The sequence below is a fragment of the Drosophila santomea genome, chromosome 2L (assembly GCF_016746245.2).
Source record: "Drosophila santomea strain STO CAGO 1482 chromosome 2L, Prin_Dsan_1.1, whole genome shotgun sequence".
In the NCBI taxonomy this organism is placed as follows: Eukaryota; Metazoa; Arthropoda; class Insecta; order Diptera; family Drosophilidae; genus Drosophila; species Drosophila santomea.
Genome location: NC_053016.2, coordinates 18,158,558 through 18,176,278, shown reverse-complemented (window position 1 = coordinate 18,176,278; position 17,721 = coordinate 18,158,558). Strand labels below are relative to the sequence as shown.

Sequence of the window (17,721 nt, the reverse complement as noted above, 5' to 3'; positions counted from 1 at the left end):
ACTAAAAGGTATAATGTTAGCGCAATAATTGAAAACCTCTTCTCTGGCTTCTATCCTATGTATTCGATTTTTGGTATCATGTTTTTATTATGTGGTAACTTGAGCTAGTAATAAATATAGGGAAATACAACACGTAGCTTTTAGCTTGCAATTAATTTCTAATAACATGAATATGCGCCAAAATATAGGCAATGTTTTAGATTACTACATATAGTTTTGCAAAGTCTTCAAAAAGCACTATTACTTTTATTTATATTTATATATAATATTTATAAATTTTTGCAGACTTTTTACAGTGATAGACTGGCACACTGCTGTTGTTCTAAGCTCCTATTTCCTTATCACTGAAGTGCTCTTTTAAATATTTCCAGAGAGAGTAAGAGCTCTCGCTCCGCACAAATTTTCGCTCTTTTGCGTCGACACACAAGCCACGGCTATCTTATCTCCACAGTCGCCTTTTTCCAGCGGACGCGTTCGGTTCAAATGCTCTGTGTCGCTCGTCCATTCGACCAAAACAAAGTGCTAGTACGGAGTCCGGTGTATATATAACCCTTATCCGTTGATACTGAGCGGATCGGATCGAATCGAATCGGAAAAGCATACTTTTGCGCAACAGAAAGAAGGCTAAAACGATGACGGAGCAGTCAAGGCTTGCCTGAAAAACTTTCGCAACGCTGCTGCTCGGTAAAGGTAAATTAATTAAACAAAGGAAGTGTTTATTTGTACTAAAGCGAGTGAGCTAATGGATGTGGATATATCTTGGCCAATTTTATCGATTTGCTTGGCCGGCAAACACAAAGTGTCTGTGGAGCCTCACAAATTGATGGTCACATAAACAAATTGCGAAAAACCAGCGAACGAATGTACGTATGTGGGAAAATTCATAAATTATGCAGGTGGAAAAGGAAATCGTGTGGGCATATTTTGTTTGGCTTAAAATCGATATTCCCTCCCCCAACTGAGTTCTGTTCCTCGATGGTCAAGGTTGTTGTCGTCGTTGCTATTGTAGTGCCAAAAAGGCAACTTATACTTATTCGTAAAATCAAACCATGGAGTTCGCGGAACCAACTCACCGATAGCTTATCAATCAATAACACGCAAAAGCCCGCGCTTTTCGATGAGGGGGAATCATCGGGAAACAGCATTTGGCCTTTCATGCTTATTGGGCCTTATTGGTTTCGATCCCCCACATCCGATATTGCCATTATCGGCGAGAGTTTTCCGCCATTTCAATCCCATCCCAGCATTCTGGCATCTGGCCAAGTGGCTAGCTCCCACAAAATGTTTTTCCGAGGCGCTCGGTCTTACACTTTTGCCGAATTAAATACTTTACGTACTATAGCTACTATAGGTCGATCAATCAAGTCCCAACTATTGTTCAGAGAATTCTGAGTGCTTTCGGCGTTTAATTTTGCACACTTTTTTGGGCAATTTGTAAATGTTTATAGTGCGAATTGCTGCACTTGGTCAGAAAACAAATATTTCTTACGACTTGAGGATATATGCATGTGAAAAAGCTCTATAACTTGAAAACAATGCCAAATTTAGATTCAAGCCATAAACTTTTTACTCAACAATTACTGATACACTTGATTTTGAAAACGTTGAACTATTCTTATACCTTATCTTGTTTATATTTAATAAATACATGTAATGTTTTTTTATTTATTTAATATTCACGCAATTGGTAAGTTTACTTACCTTCGGTACAACCCCTTTGGGATTTTGGTTTGCCAACCGTTTCTGCCAACTCGTATTGGATTTCGTTGTCAAGCGCGTGTAAAATGTTGACCAACTTCTGCTGATCTCAGCCAGAGTGGAAATGCATTCAATAATAATCGTTAGCACAGCAAATAAACAAGCATTTACAAGTGCAACCGATGGGTTGGTTGAACCTGAGACCACGGACACTGTTGCAGGTGTAGATTTGCTTCCTTCGCGTCGACAAGTTGTCTGCAAGGTGGTCCCCTTGAAATCGAACTCCATACCTCGAAGTAGTACGAAATAATGTTCTCCGTGTTTGAACAGAACCCGTACATTCCATTTTCAGACCACGAGATTCGCGTGCACTTGTTGGATTTTAATGATGCGGCCTGGCGCCTGTTGTTTATGTAAATTGTAAAGCATTTCGTTTGGCGATATGCATATTTTTCGAATTTCAATTTATTTTCCATCTCGTATGACCTTAATTCGCGTTGAGATATTCCCAAAATGTCATTCGATTGGACTAAAGGGAGGGCTGCTCAGCTTGTGGTCGTTGCCCGACAAAAGTTAATCGTTCGGATCTGAAATAAAAATGATGAGGAGGAGGATTTGGGGAGGGGGGCTTCAGCTGCCTCGGAATATCATGATTTTATAATTACCCTATAATTACAGGGTTAAGCCGACAAGTCCTGCGACATGACAAACTGATGGGTTCAAATTTAAATTTCAAAATAATGGGTTTGTGGTGTTAGCTCACATGACGACTCTAAGATGGTTTAATTGTTTGTATATAAAGCCCTTAGATCACTTGGACTATGATTCATTTTTGTATTTCAAGTCATTTCACTGTGTATCATTAATTATTGGGAAGTACTTTAAAATGTAGAAAACGAATAGTACATATAATATATGTATATCTCTTTAGCTTAGTCTAGTTTGGAAGAAACTCAAAATGTTTACCTTAGTCAATTTATCGAAGTTAATCACACGTTGCCATGGTATGTCGAAATCGTATTTATGACTAAACTAAAACTATTTCCCAATCGGAAGCGCTTACCCAACTGCCAATGGTATCAGCGCCAGCCATCTACTTACTATTTTATCGCACTGCTTGTAGAATGCTTGCGATAAGATAATGCCGAGATCTGCAGATATAAACGCAAGATTAATCGTCCAATAATGGGTCAACATGTTCGAGGCCCCTGTAATGAGCAGGCTATTCTTGGCTCGATTAATGGCATTTTTATTTCCGGGAGCCGAGCTGACAATTAAAAATAATCTCAAAGCAAGCAATCTCGAGTGCGTGGAAGCACGCTCTTCAATCCCAATCCGCGTTCGATAATATCGCGGCATTGCGCTGGTCTCTTTTTTACTTTTTAATTAAGATGTTGCCTGCTGTTTTGTCATTTGCTAAGAACGGGGATCGAGGGCAGAAATGCGGGAAAGGTGGCAAAGAACATACATCAGGAGAGTCTATATCCTATTCTGAATCTCTAGAGACCACAGACCCCCGGTGCAGGCATAAAATTGGAACGGAGGAGTTGAGGATCGCTCGCTATCTATAAATAGTCGTTGCCTGATCGGATGCATTGGCCCGGTTGCCTTGGCCTGGCCATAATCGAAGCTGACAACTGCAATCCCTCCTTGTTTTCCTTGTTTTCCGCTGTACAAGCTCCTTGCTCCTTTAACTCGGTCTCTAGTTGGCAAAATGGCTAAAGTACTGACTGACGTTTGCCACTTCGCGGTTGTGCCTTTGTCAAATTAAGGCCTTGTTGCTCTGGGCCTCGAGCTGTTCTGCAGGAAGGCCCATACTCGTTCATTATAACGCCCCGTTCATGGCCAAGTTAATTGCACAAAATTATAGAAATTCAACTGGCTGTAGATGGGCAACGGGAAAAAAGGAATTTATGCAGGGTTAGGGCTATTAGATGCACAGGGGAACCTCGATATACATATGTAAGTCTTGTTAATATGTTAAATAAACATTTGTACACCCACTATTTTCTATTCTCCTATATGCCCATGGAGTCTTATCTATCAATTTATTTCAAAATTCTATTATTCTGCTATGAAACTTAAAAGTTTTTAATGAAAAATGTTCTAACTCCAAAAATTTGAATACACTTAAAACCAAAAAAATAAGATTTTTGGAAAAACAACAAAGTAATCATCATTAATATTTGTATGATGACTTTAACTTGGGATATTCTAGATTGTTTTGCTATGACGTTTAAGATAGGGGAGTTCGACTGTACCGTCAGTATCCATTTAAATGCCATTCAAGGGTATAAATGAAAAGTTTATTGTTCATTTGAAGCGACGTCACTTGACCCGTTTGAGAGGCGTCTCCACACAGCCACTTGAGTGCTAATAAATCATGGGATTCCTCAATCAGTCATCAACATTAAAAGACGCATCTTTCTGAAAGGGGAAAGGGGCAGGGCGGGAGGAAAACACGTCACAACCACTGTCTGTCTTTATCGGCAGGGATTCCTCGTCTTACTCACCCAAGCATTATTCAACAATTTCATTTATTAATTTATCTCCTCTCCCCTCCCTGATTCCATAGAACTGAGGAGAGGCCATGACGTAAAACCAGATTCGGATCCAGATTCTCGCTTTTAAGCTTAAGTTCACTGCCAAGCACAGCAACTTAAAGAGAAAGCCAAGAAGGTGAGAGCGCGAAAGCTTTTTTGAGCTTGGAGCTTTTGCAACGGCACCCACAAAACGCTAACCGTGAACGTGAAAATAATAATGAGTAACGAAACGTCGGCGAGCGAGACAACACCGCTGCGGCGGCCGGATAATCAAACACCAGATCATAACGTGGCCCAAAGTAACCAAACATCGGTTAATAGCGACCACAGCAGCAACAACAATAACTACGGTGACTCGGTCCAAGTGCGTCTGCAGGAGCAGGACAGAAATAGCGACAGCGAGCGACAACAACGAACGGCCACCATGGATACCAACAAAAGAATCCTCTGCCGCGTGGGCTTGGATGTTTTAATCTTGCTCTGCGGTAAGTACAATGTCGAGTATTCCAATGCCCAAGTAAACTACACTAACTTGGCAACTACACCCGTTCACCTCCAAACGCAATGCGAAATTTCGATCGCATCGAGCTATGTGTTTAATTTACACGCGGTGTTTATTTTCTGTCGCAATGTTTATTATTTTATTTGTGTGCTTCCCACTCGCTCACTCCACCCTGGATTTATGTAATTGCAGAAGCTTTGTTGCTCTCTCGCTCTCTTGCTCGCGCTCTTTACACTGTTAAGAGAATCTGTTTTTGTTTTGAATAGGCAGAACTAATAGATTTGCAGGAACTAAACTTAAACTTATCTGACTCAAGCCTATTAACGCCTTTTTCAGGTTTGAAATTAAAATGTGTTTTCTTTACAATTTGTTATCATGAGCTATTTATAAATGCACAGCAAAAAAAAAAACGTTGAAAAATCCAAATTACCTTATCAATATAATCAAATATTAATAATAATAATATATATATTATATATATTTATTATATTATTATATTATATCTACATATATATATTATAATGGATTTAATGCTATAATTTTTAAGGCCTTTTGAGAAATAACACATTTTTCTCGGTGTACCCGTTTTCAGTTTCCTGCCCACCTTACCTTTATTTTCATTTGCTGTGCAAACAAAAGCGGAGACAGTTAAATTGTGTCAGGTAAAGGTGGACAACCTGCACGGGCTGACTGTTGCATTCGATTGGGGGAGTTGCTCAATTTTCGCAGCCAGCACTTTCCGCTTTCCCATAGCTCTTTATCAGCGTTTTGCCTCACCGCTACTAAAATGTTAAGAAACCATTATCTGAGAGAGCACCACTAAAATTACGAAATACCAATATTGTTGAACACAGTGTCTCGTAGGATTCAAACTTTTCGACCTTCCCCAAGAAGTCCTTTAGCTATTGTTTTTGTTTTATAAATGTACTTGCATAGGCAAGCTTTGTTTGATTTGACAATCAATTAGGTGCGTTTCTCCCACCAAAAACAACTTACGGAATCCAGTCTATGACGTGCATTGTAGTGGAACCGGTTTACCTGAGAATGTTCATTTTATTTAGCTTTGCTGATTAGCTTACCTGGCTGACTCATGGAGCACCGCCTTATTGTACCAGTGGCATTTTGTAGATTTTTGCAATTGGCACTACAGGAAAGGCAATCTTGAACCGCCATATTTGAGCCACTGAAATGGGTCGCCACCAAAAGTAGTTGAGCATTCAGACATGCCAATCAGCCAAAGACCTCGCACCGAATTTACGACTGCATTCTTGACGTAGAATTGGTGCCATTTGCTCAGGGATCGGATCCAACGGGATCTTTGGACTACCTGAGCATAAATGGATGACACATTATCTTAGCCAGGTAGCCAGCTTTCGCATTTTAGTTGACTCACCTTAAGCGGCTTTGAGATCCACGCAGAAAACCCAAATAAATCTCACATGAATCATTCGCCAAAAAACCCTTTTTTTAATCAGATGCCAAAATTAAAAAATATTAGATAGCCATTTGTTGAAGATAAGAGTGTATAGTAAACTCCCAGGAAAAGACATATACTAATCTAAAACTCGTGCCGTGCGCACATTGCCAGTTCCCACAGCCGAAAAGTTTCCATCGATTTGTCAACAAAATATGGGGAGGACTGTCCCCGTGGGAGTTCTGTGAATATATTAAAAAACTGGGACAAAGTATCGATCTGTTTTCCGAATGAATTCCAATTAGTTAAATCTGCTACAAATGTCTTGCATCTGCATCGGAATGGAAAATCAAAGAATCCATTTGAAATGCTTGTTTTTAGTGGTTCGAGATTAGTTTGCCAGGCCGCGTCTATCTATCGGATGCATCTGATGGCCGCTCGTCTGTCGACGACTAATTTTCGGGTGTAAATTTCTTCTGACGCTTGGCAAGCGCTGATAAAGTGCTTTTGGGCCAAGGGGCTGACGAGAGTGACGGTGGCACTTAACCAAACCAAACAAATTCTTCGAGCTCCGGAGAAACCCCAACTTCAAACTGAAACCCCGTTTGACGTTAATTGAATGCGAACGAGCTGCGGCACCGAGTTCCTCTCCGTTCTCCGATTCTTTCACCTTTCTCCTTGAGGTGGAGTCATTAAACCCATAAAATATACACAGAAATGCATATCGGGGGTCGGATATTTTCTCCCAGATATTTCCCCTCCACTGCTGCACTTCAATAATTTATCGAGCGTGATTGCGTGCGCGTGTTTGCTTTGGGGAAAGAAATTCTCCCATTCAGTTTGACCAAAACTAAGTAGAAAGAACAATATTTATGCAATGCATTTTGGGCATGAGGCAATTGTAGGCTCATTGTTGTTGTTTACCTTCCCCACCCAACTGCAAACATAGACCAAAACCAGAATACAGATACAGATACAGATACAAATATGTGGCCACAATAGATACAGATGGAAAAGAAGATGCATGGCCTGCCAAGATGGATGTTAATTTTCCATGTGTTTTTTGCGCTACAATTCCTGGGACAAAAGCAATGAACATTTAATTGCCAGCAGCTCATGACTCATGACCTGTCAGGCGGCGAAAGGTTCGAATCGGATTGGGAATCGAAATCTTTACCTGTGTGACACCTTTTCTGTTTCGGAAATCTAGATGCGGGTGACCTGGCTGGGGCAGATTCCTGGTAATAATTTTCCATTTCTTGGCAGCCATGAAATTGCCAAATCCCAAATCAATAATTCTCGTTTTTTAACGGACTGCGTCTTTGTCCTTCGTCGATCAAACCTCTACAATTGGAGAGGTTAAAGTTCAGTCTTCCTTAATCTGTGCGGATGGCGAAGTTGTCTTTTAGCTCATCTCGGCACTAATTGGCTTTAATTTGACTTCCGTCATGTCTAATTAATGCGGCAAGTGCAAGTCAGACGCTTTTAATTAGATGCTGCCCCGTATTTGAGGTCAGATTTGAGTAGACTTTCCTTTCGTGCAACTCGGCAAATAGATACTGGGATACAGAGATAACGTGCTAAAAGCAAACATTTGGTAACTTGAAAGGACGGCGAGCGGCTCTCGCAGCATCTGAAAGATACAAAGATGCATCTTCAGCGTAGGCCGGTGGCTTTTGAGCTGTGTAAATCGTAGAGGAAAGCGGCGGCGTAAAGTGATCTTCTGAAGAAATCTGATTGTCGAGCGGGCTGAAGTGGGCGCGTTTACCTCTTTGTTTAACAAACAATTTGTTTATGTTGCCCTCTTCGCTGTTGGTTCAATTACACTGTAGCTCTGCAGCAGGCGGCGTCTTTATTATTGAAATGAACTTGACACCAAATGGACAGTGTTTTGTTTGCCATGAAAGTGCGGCATAGGTGCGTTACAATTCGGTTGAATGCAGTCCCCCCTCGAAATACTTAAATTAGACATTTCCGCTAAGGGTACAGCTCCGGTATGATTATTCCTAAATGGCTTATGTCACCCTCATAATAACACAGAAACACGCACAAAACATCAACACAATTGATTCGTTTTTTGTGTCTGCCAGTTAACACAATTTTCCCTTTTCAATAATTCCTTTTTCACCGTGAAGTTCGAACTTCGAACTAGTTAATCCCTTGCTTATGTATGTCTATGTATATCAGGGTAAATCTATCTCCAAAGACTAGACACTTTCGTTTTCCATGCCGCAGAGTCATAAAAACATTTTAGTGCTACCGTGGCTGGTGGCTGGCAGAGGATTAGGCATCTGGAGCCGGAGAAAAAGAGAGGACTCCTAGGGCCAACAATGGGCCACTTGCTGTTTGTAATATGACGCTAATCTCTGTAAGAATTCCATCTCTGCAACTTTCCCAGCAACATCAGAAGCAGTCGGCGATCGTTAAACATATCCAGACAATGCCACTGATCTAGATTTTGGGACCTGATGCAGCTGCAGGCCGAAGAAAGGAAAGACTAGGGTCAGGGGTCCCGGCATTGTGTCACCCACCTTTGTGGAACCTCAGCGATCACCCTATTCACCCTGGCAAAAAATGCAATTAAGCGACACACAAGTCGCCATCGAGTGCTGGCAATGCACTTCACTTCCATGACTCCATCCACACTCCATCCATACTCCATCCGCATATGAACAGTATTCTAGCCTAATGAGCACTTCAGAACGCAGAACTCTCCCAATTTTCTACGCCTCGCTGGCTTGGGCCAGTTCAGCGACATCCAGAGTTCTCTTTTCCGCCTGCAGGTAGTGTGGCTCATTGCAGAAAGGCGATTAGGCAAACTGGAGCGTTGGAGCCAGGGCTAATGCAGTTTTAATTATCCAATAGATAAATGCCCGGCGTACAGCCAAGCAAATAAAGAAGCCGGGCGGACAGGCAATCCATCAGCAAGTACGCTTCACAACTCGCACGAGTATAGGCTATTATTAATGGCAGCGAATTTGTAATTAGACAGGCCTAGAAGTCGCTGACAGATTTCCCTGGGCGGAATTACTTTATGATCCCCAATTGAGACCCCGCACACGTTCGCTTGTCACGGGAAATCTTATCGCCGGCTTAGACATATCATAAGTCAATAGGGTCCCTGTCGTATTCCCCCAGAAGATAGTGGCGCAGCACTTAGGGCCCGATGACCCACTAAGATGAGGGGGGAATATACATTGATAGATGAGCGTGTTTATAATTTCTATTTCTAATTTTTTGCCTTCAGCCGGCTTTCCCATACTGCTGTTCTTCCTGCTGGGCGAGCCGTACAAGCGGGGCTTCTTCTGCGATGACGAGTCGCTGAAGCACCCGTTCCACGATTCCACGGTCCGGAATTGGATGCTATACTTCATCGGAGCTGTGATACCAGTCGGCGTGGTAAGTGAGTGGGTGGGTGGGTGGTTGGTTGCTTGATGGACAGCCCGAAATCGTGTCAAGCAGCTGTCGGATACTTGAGCGAAGATTGCGCAATCGCCTCAAGTTCAGTTGTCGGCACTATGGAGCTATGATGCAAGATACCACATGCATGCCCCACTGTCCACATGTCGGCAATTAAAACTAGAGCAACATGTGTCTGGCCCTAATGGGCCTAGAATAGAGATTCGGCCCGTCTCGGGTGCCATAAATATTTGCATGTGCGCCCTGATGATGAACAAGAACTTCACTTCCAGAGAAAAAGGGTTTAACGAGCTGCTAACTCGAGGAACTCACTCCCATTCCTCTCTCCCTCCTCTCCTATCCCGCAGATACTCATCGTGGAGGTGATCATTTCACAGAACAAGGCCAAGCAGGATAATGGCAATTCCAGCAGTCGGAGGTATGTCTTCATGAACTACGAACTGCCCGACTGGATGATCGAGTGCTACAAGAAGGTCGGCATCTATGCATTCGGCGCTGTGCTCAGCCAGTTGACCACGGATATTGCCAAGTACTCCATCGGCCGACTGCGTCCCCATTTCATAGCGGTAAGTGCAGTGCATATCTGCGTGTCCGTGGCTGGCAACTTCACAGCGGTATCCCCGTTCTGACATTGCCAATTAATTTTAATCTGCAACATGTGCAGCAGGACAGGCGACACTGACAGCGACAACGAAGACAAATCCAAAGTCGAAGTAGGAGACGAACTTGTGCAGGCAACTCGGCGACAATGTCAAAAACTCACACGATGTGGGGATTGGATATTAATAGTATTTGGCTAAAAGGGGACTGGTGGCAGTGTGTCTGAATGCCGTAGTTGAATACACTGTCATAAGGGAATAGTTTACGAAAAGGTAGCAATGAGCGCAGCTTATAGCTGTTAGGTGTACTAACTGAAACACACATATATATAGTAAAGAACGTATATAATGACCCTTGATTTAAAGTCAAGAAAAGATCCCTTCTCATTGCAGGCAAAGAAAAATGATTGTTTACTTACAGTTTGTCAGGGTATTTCTGATTTCAATGAACCCCCAATTGCCCAGAGCAGTTGGATTGTTTATTTATGATATTTTGACTGGATGTCAGACAGTTTCATAAGTATTTGCGGCGGCAAGTGGCTTGTTAGCTGGTTATCGTGCGCTTCATTTGGGGAGCCGGAATAGGGATTGCTACAGGGATTGCCATGGGGATCTCTTTAGAAGGGGAGCCGCAGCACAGAGCCGCCCTATTGTTTAGTGAAGTGCGGCAACCGGGCAGAGAGTGCAATGTAACTGCAGCTGTTGCCTCATTTCCAGCAGCAACTTCTCTAATTTGCGGCACATGTGTGGCGGAGATTCCAGTGGATCCCAGCTCCACAAATAAGCCCTAAGCAGCTTAACTCCAAGTCATCGTCTGGCTCATACCACCAATGCCTCCTTTCCTGCCGCCCACAGGTGTGCCAGCCCCAGATGCCCGACGGCACCACCTGCGCCGATGCCATCAATGCGGGGAAATACATCCAGGAGTTCACATGCAAGGGAGTTGGATCGTCGGCGCGCATGCTCAAAGAGATGCGCCTCTCCTTCCCCAGCGGCCACTCCAGCTTCACCTTCTTCGCCATGGTCTATCTGGCGGTAAGTTCAATGTCATAGTCACACGATCCGAGCCTCATTGTTATCCATTCTTCCATGCTTCCATTGCCTCCATTTGCAGCTGTACCTGCAGGCTCGCATGACCTGGCGGGGCTCCAAGCTGCTGCGTCACCTTCTCCAGTTCCTGTTCATCATGGTGGCCTGGTACACCGCCCTGAGCCGCGTGTCGGACTACAAACACCACTGGTCCGATGTGCTGGCAGGATCGCTCATTGGCTCCATATGCGCCTTGGTTGTGGTAAGTCAAGCCCGGATTAAAAGTCCCTCTTCTACTTGCAAGTCTTTAGTAACCCGTTTAAATATTTCTCAACTCTGAACTTACTCGTTTCAATCACTACATTGAACCTTCTTAAAAAACAATACGAAATATTAAATCAGGCATATTTGAAACATACGAATTAATTCGTATTCATCAAAAGAATTATTTATGTAATATAAGGTTCATGCATGCAATCACCCCACCCCAAGCCTTGATTAAGGTTCAATTCAGCATAACTTGTTAGAAATTCACATGCAACACTTCCCTCATCTTTTTAGAGCTACGGTTTGCCCATGAGTTGGTTCAACTTTCAAACAGTTTGGCCCGCCAAAAGCAAGGCCAAGTAAGGGAGGAGCACAGGGACAGAGGCAGAATCAGCTTACGGCATTGTAAAGAGGATTAGCAATTAAAGCATCACAAATTCTGCATTCCCGACTATTCATTACTAACCTGGTGGTGGCCATTAGCCTTAATTGAACTGCGGGATACGCTCTCCAAACTGGCAGAACTCAACACCTAGCCGCGGTGTCTGTGCGTCGCGTGTGGTGCCAATCAATGCCATCCGCAGCACGAAGTCTTGTTTCCAGGTCGAGTTGACTCTTCCACCCAGCTGGCCATGCAGCTGTCCAGTTGTAATTTCACGCTTCACTTGGGGCAGGGGACATCCTAAGGGGAACGCTCATCATATTCCAAGGCGATTCAATTAAATAGATATGAAGGGGGTACGGATACACCGACGCATACTTTTAGGAGCCGCTGTTTAATGTTTCAAGTGTGGCATTGGGATCGAATGATACTTGGCATGTGGAAGTGCTTATCCAATGACAATTATATAGGACGATATGCATCAATCGTTATTAAAAGCCATAAGACCATCACTACGATTTCGTACCAACTGACCCATTTCCTATATATTCGAACAGAGTAAATGGGTATACTAGTTTGCTTCAAAAGGTTGCCACTCCCATTTTAACTTTTCTTAAAAGTTTTGATTTATTTGTTTCATTGTTTCCTTTGCTTAGCAACGGGTGTGTGATATTCGACGCACACGAGCAAAGCGTTCTCTTTGTTTCTTACTTCGTTACAAGTATATTAAAAAAAAAAAAACAGAATTTAGAAACTTTGATTGAAACTTATAGTTATATTTTTTTAACTTGTTTTAAAATTTCATATAGCAGTTCATTAACGATTTAACAACGTATTTTCCTATTTGCAGGCCAATTATGTATCCGACTTGTTTCAAAAGCAAAACACGAAGCCCTACTTGGCGCGTACAGTGCAAGACATGAATGCATTGCCAGCCCAGGGAATTACGATTACTTCAAACTAACCCGCAGAAGTGCAAAATAGCAATTACAAGTTCCACGAGTTGTAGTCGAACCATTGCCTCGACATTCTTATGGATTTCATTATCGGGACAGTGAAGCCTAGCTTTGCGTAATCCTAATTAATTTATTCCTGTACTGGCATTTTAAGAGCTGAGTGTGTATGAATGTGTTAGCTGCAAGTGCACTTAAGTGCCTTCTGAATATTTAAACTAGAGCAATTGAGAGATATGTATGTGTATGATGCCAGCATTTGTACTATACTAAATATTTTAAACTAACGCAACAATTTCCACAAAACAAGTGACCTTCAAAACAGAGCAGCGCAAAAATAAATGGAAGCAATAAGTATTATGTAAGCTAATTTTAGGCTTCGGAAACGTAAAAATAATTTAGATAGTTCTAAGATTCTTGTAATATTTTAATTTATAATGCTTGGCGAGAGTTTGCCTTTTTTCGCTGAATATTTGTATGAAAATATAATAGAATTTTGAAATCATTGGATATGGTTTTTTTATTTAAGAGAAAGCCGGATATCGAGATTTTGAAAGCAAATGTAAGTTTAAACGAACTAAAACCAAGGGGGATTTTGTAAAAAAAAATATATTTAAGTTGAAAAACTCGTTTACTTTTAATACAACAATCAATAAGTTTGAGTTTCAACAGCTACGCAAAAAAATAAATATTTTAAAAAATATACATTTTGGATTTTTGGTATATTTGATATTAACGTGCCATACCATCAGTATATTGAAGTGGTCGATCAACGGTCACACTGAAGTATTTGTACACAATAAAAACCGGCTTGTTTTTTCGCTGAAAAAGGTAATATACTTAACTAAAAGAAGGCAAAAGGAAGAATCGGAGTAGTGGACTCACAAATAAGAAGTTTAATCCAGCGTCGCATAGTGGTAAAAAGAGGAATTGCCTTAAATAGCGATTTCTACACCGCACCCATGACGTGTCACTCGCCCACTTCGTTCTAATCAATTACTTGCTTTTGACTATAGGACTTTTCTCTCTGCAAGATGATCAGCGACGTGCAATTGGCCATTTTCTCCAACGTCCTGGGCGTGTTTCTGTTCCTGCTGGTGGTTGCCTACCATTATATCAACGCCAATACCGGAAAGTAAGTAATCCCCCCACTAAAGAAGAAAAAATCCATCCCAGAATCAACAATAAAACCGAGTCTTGTTTATTTACAGGCCCAGCGCCAAGGCAAAATGATCTAGGATGTTCCCGCTAACAGACTAATGTAGTTGTACCAGGATAATGATAATGCTGCTTCATTCGCAAAATAAATAGTTGTACAAATCTAATCCAGGATATCGTTAATGGCCTCCTTCATGGCCTGGACATCGTCTAGGGTTTCGCCAGATCTCTGATCCTTGCGACTGTAGAAAGTCCTGTGCGTTTGATGTCCAAAGCTAAAGGCCTTGACGTAGGGCAAATTTCTAGATTCGACGGGCACCTCGTCCACCTCCATAGAGTTGTGTTTGCTTTTGGGTTGATGCTTCTGTTTGCCTCTATTCTTGCCCTGATCAAAGCGATAGTTTGCCGGAAGCTTGTGCGTTATGATGCAGTGGTCTTTGCGCTGACGTGGAGTATGGAACTTGATGGTGCACTCCTCCAAAAAGCAGGAGAACATTGGCTTGTCACCTCGCTCCACGCTGGCGGCAAAATAACAATCGTGCTGTTCGGTGATGTGCAGGTCCAGTAAATGGGCAGTGGGCAGCATCTTTCGGCATTCTGCGCAGCTGTAGGACTGCTCCTTATCCCTGTTGTCCCTGATCCTAACTGCCTCGTCCTGGTCACCCACGACGTCGTCGATATCCACGAGAACTCCGAGCTTCTTGAAGGGATGCAGACTTGGAGCGGGCGGATCCGTGGGCTTTATGAATCCCGCTGGCACATCGCTCAATATCCTTACGATTTGTTCTCTGGAGAGATAAGCTGATTCCGCAGCTTCCGAATCCATTTTGTGTCCCCAAAATGTTTTGTTTTCGTTTCCACGAGGGATTTAACCTGTTTCCACTGCACTGCGTCTCGAAAGATGTTTATTTCTTCCTTTCATATACAACTTAAAGGAAAAGGAATTTTTATTTCGATATTTAAGATTCGCAAATTTGAAATTCAAATCGTAGTTTGTTTCTGGAAACAACAAACTATCATAAGTACTCACACATGTTGCGCCTCTTTATTAGGAAATATGAATGATTTACTTTTTCACAAGCTGACTTATTTTTAGACTATAGCAATTATATTATATTTTAAAAAATTATGTCATTCAAATAAACAAAATTACTTTCAATACAAAACTTTGTGTCCGTGTTATTTATTATATAATTATATTTTATGAACATTTTAAAAGTAAGAAGCAAATTATGTAAGTAAGAACATTTTATTTCCAGAGGGTATGTTGCCACATCGCCAGATTTAGGTACCGCCTTCGGAAGCGGTGGCATCGCCGCGCAGCACATGTAAACCTAAACTGGTTCCACCCAAGAACCGGTTCTTTTTGGAATACGAAGCTAACACCGCGTGGTGTTTTTGCTTTCGATTCCGCATTTATTTTCCTTTAGTCGCGTGGAAAATAAACAAATCCTGCCAAGATGAGTCTGTACAACTTCAAAAAGATCATGGTGGTTCCGCCAGCCAAGGTAAGTGTCTACAGGAGCGCCCGTCCCGCGGAGCACCCCTTGGAGCCCCGACATAACCTCATTGCAGGTGTTTATCAAATGCGCAATATGTAAATAATATCTGTTTTTACCCCTTTTCAACAGGACTTCATCGACATAATGCTGTCGAAGACACAGCGCAAGACCCCGACAGTGGTTCACAAGGGCTACAAGATATCCAGAATCCGGGCGTTCTACACACGCAAAGTGAAGTACACGCAGCAGAACTTCCACGATCGCTTGTCGCAGATCATTCAGGACTTCCCCAAGCTGGACGATGTGCATCCGTTCTACGCCGACTTGATGAACGTGCTGTACGACAAGGATCACTACAAGCTGGCGCTGGGTCAGCTCAATACAGCCAGGCATTTGGTGGACAAGTGAGTTCCGCAGTTACAGACTCTCAAATCAGCTTGATTAACTTCTTTGTTATACTTCAGTGTTGCCAAGGACTATGTGCGCCTGCTGAAGTACGGCGATTCCCTGTATCGCTGCAAGCAGTTGAAGAAAGCTGCCCTGGGTCGCATGGCCACCATTATGAAGCGACAGGCCTCCAACCTGACGTATCTGGAGCAAGTGCGTCAGCATCTCTCGCGTCTGCCCACCATCGATCCCTATTCGCGTACCATTATCATCTGCGGTTTCCCCAATGTGGGCAAGTCCTCGTTCATCAACAAGATCACCCGCGCCGATGTGGAGGTGCAGCCTTACGCCTTCACCACCAAATCCCTGTACGTGGGGCACACAGACTACAAATACCTGCGCTGGCAGGTCATAGACACACCTGGAATCCTGGATCATCCCTTGGAAGAGCGCAATGTGATCGAAATGCAAGCCATCACTGCCTTGGCTCATCTGCGCGCCTGCGTCCTGTACTTCATGGACATCTCCGAGCAGTGCGGCCACTCCTTGGAGGAACAGGTCAAGCTGTTCGAGAGCATCAAACCGTTGTTTACAAACAAACCCCTCATCCTGGCCATCAACAAGATCGATATTCTAACACCAGAGGATCTGCCAGAGGAGAGAAGGGCGATTATCACCAAGCTGCAGGAGGACAAGAACATTCCCGTAATGCTCATGTCCACCGTACAAGAAACCGGTGTCATGGAGGTGAAAACCGAAGCATGTGAGCGTTTGCTCTCGTACCGTGTGGATCAGAAGATGCGCACAAAGAAGGTAGACAACATTCTGAACCGCTTGCATGTGGCCATGCCAGCGCCGCGAGATGATAAACTTCGTTCACCCTGCATCCCAGAAAAGGCCTCGGCGCGCCTGCAACAGAATGCAGAAAAGGCAGAGCGCAAGCGCAAGCTGGAGAAGGAGATCGAGGAGGAGATGGGCGACGACTACACGCTGGACCTTAAGAAGAACTACAGCGAAATCCCCGAAGAGGAGCGCTACGACATTATACCAGAGTTCTGGCAGGGCCACAACATTGCCGACTACATCGATGCCGACATCTTCGACAAGCTGGAAGAGCTGGAGCGCGAGGAAGGACTGCGGGAGGAAAGCGGCATCTACACAGTGCCCGACATGACCATGGACGAAACGCTCAAGGAGATCCGCGAGATGGCCAAGCAAATTCGTGGCAAGCGCTTCGAGTTGCGCGACGAAAAGCGACTGTCGTCGCGAAAGAACAAGCCAATCATCCCACGAAACAAGCAGCCCAAGGTGCGTGATCGTTCCGTACAGAAGCTGGTGTCGACGATGGAGGGCCTCGGTGTGGACATGTCCGGCAGCGAGAACGCCAACTTCACCAAGTCCGTGGTGGATCTGCGTCGTGGCCAGGTGGCAGTTGGATCCAAGAAGGTGCCCATGCAGCCGCTGCTCGACAAGGAGTCCTCTGCGGTGGTCAGGAAGACGGGTCTGCCCCTGAAGCGGGCGCCGTCGCGCGACACCCTGGGCATCAAGAACTTGGCCATTCGCAAGAAGGCTCAGATCATGGCCAAGCGGGATATTGCCAAGAAGGTCACAAGCAGGGGTCTCAAGGGCGAGGCCGATCGCTTCATCGGGACAAAGATGCCGAAGCATTTGTTCTCCGGCAAGCGTGGAAATGGCAAGACGGATCGCCGTTAAGCGCAGCAGCTTTGGCTGGTTAAGTGATTCTACCTGGTGGGTTCGCCTGCTCCTCTGTATAAACTAAGCGACTTATCTTTATCCATTATAACATTTTTAAATACAAGATTGTATTTTTACAAACACTTTGGAGTCTTTTTATGCTTACTCTGCA

The 17,721-nt window shown here is 43.5% G+C and overlaps 4 protein-coding genes across 5 annotated transcripts; 3 read left to right on the top strand and 1 right to left on the bottom strand.

Annotated features, from left to right (window-relative positions):
* Nucleotides 1-466: 466 nt before the first annotated feature.
* Nucleotides 467-13,312, top strand: LOC120449290 (putative phosphatidate phosphatase). Of its 2 annotated transcripts, none has more exons than XM_039631688.2 (7): nt 467-690; nt 4,274-4,726; nt 9,405-9,556; nt 9,925-10,143; nt 11,032-11,211; nt 11,291-11,467; nt 11,767-11,916. In XM_039631688.2, exons 2-7 carry the CDS (start codon nt 4,459-4,461, stop codon nt 11,833-11,835), a joined length of 1,065 nt encoding a protein of 354 aa, XP_039487622.1. In that variant the 5' UTR covers nt 467-690; nt 4,274-4,458; the 3' UTR covers nt 11,836-11,916. The 2 variants fall into 2 exon arrangements, with proteins under 2 accessions (XP_039487622.1, XP_039487614.1); XM_039631680.2 differs by lacking the exon at nt 11,767-11,916 and adding an exon at nt 12,705-13,312 and having other exon boundaries at nt 468-690.
* A 214-nt stretch (nt 13,313-13,526) lies between these two features.
* Nucleotides 13,527-14,132, top strand: LOC120445538 (dolichyl-diphosphooligosaccharide--protein glycosyltransferase subunit 4). The gene is made up of 3 exons (XM_039626011.1): nt 13,527-13,638; nt 13,824-13,942; nt 14,019-14,132. The coding sequence occupies exons 2-3, from the start codon at nt 13,842-13,844 to the stop codon at nt 14,038-14,040; spliced, it is 123 nt and encodes a 40-aa protein (XP_039481945.1). The 5' UTR covers nt 13,527-13,638; nt 13,824-13,841; the 3' UTR covers nt 14,041-14,132.
* Nucleotides 13,986-14,869, bottom strand: LOC120445531 (protein lethal(2)k10201). Its single transcript, XM_039625998.1, has one exon. The coding sequence runs from the start codon at nt 14,789-14,791 to the stop codon at nt 14,129-14,131; it is 663 nt and encodes a 220-aa protein (XP_039481932.1). The 5' UTR covers nt 14,792-14,869; the 3' UTR covers nt 13,986-14,128.
* Nucleotides 14,870-15,312: 443 nt separating this feature from the next.
* On the top strand, nt 15,313-17,692 carry LOC120445513 (nucleolar GTP-binding protein 1). The gene is made up of 3 exons (XM_039625974.1): nt 15,313-15,473; nt 15,597-15,871; nt 15,932-17,692. The coding sequence occupies exons 1-3, from the start codon at nt 15,426-15,428 to the stop codon at nt 17,565-17,567; spliced, it is 1,959 nt and encodes a 652-aa protein (XP_039481908.1). The 5' UTR covers nt 15,313-15,425; the 3' UTR covers nt 17,568-17,692.
* The last annotated feature ends 29 nt before the right edge of the window (nt 17,693-17,721 follow it).

Coding starts and splice junctions, on each gene's coding strand:
- LOC120449290 (XM_039631680.2), top strand. CDS start 4,459: ATGAGTAACGAAACGTCGGCGAGCGAGACAACACCGCTGCGGCGGCCG. Junction 9,557..9,924: donor CTGTGATACCAGTCGGCGTG/GTAAGTGAGTGG, acceptor CCTATCCCGCAG/ATACTCATCGTGGAGGTGAT. Junction 11,468..12,704: donor CCATATGCGCCTTGGTTGTG/GTAAGTCAAGCC, acceptor TCCTATTTGCAG/GCCAATTATGTATCCGACTT.
- LOC120445538 (XM_039626011.1), top strand. CDS start 13,842: ATGATCAGCGACGTGCAATTGGCCATTTTCTCCAACGTCCTGGGCGTG. Junction 13,943..14,018: donor ATCAACGCCAATACCGGAAA/GTAAGTAATCCC, acceptor GTTTATTTACAG/GCCCAGCGCCAAGGCAAAAT.
- LOC120445531 (XM_039625998.1), bottom strand. CDS start 14,791: ATGGATTCGGAAGCTGCGGAATCAGCTTATCTCTCCAGAGAACAAATC.
- LOC120445513 (XM_039625974.1), top strand. CDS start 15,426: ATGAGTCTGTACAACTTCAAAAAGATCATGGTGGTTCCGCCAGCCAAG. Junction 15,474..15,596: donor TGGTGGTTCCGCCAGCCAAG/GTAAGTGTCTAC, acceptor CCTTTTCAACAG/GACTTCATCGACATAATGCT. Junction 15,872..15,931: donor GCCAGGCATTTGGTGGACAA/GTGAGTTCCGCA, acceptor GTTATACTTCAG/TGTTGCCAAGGACTATGTGC.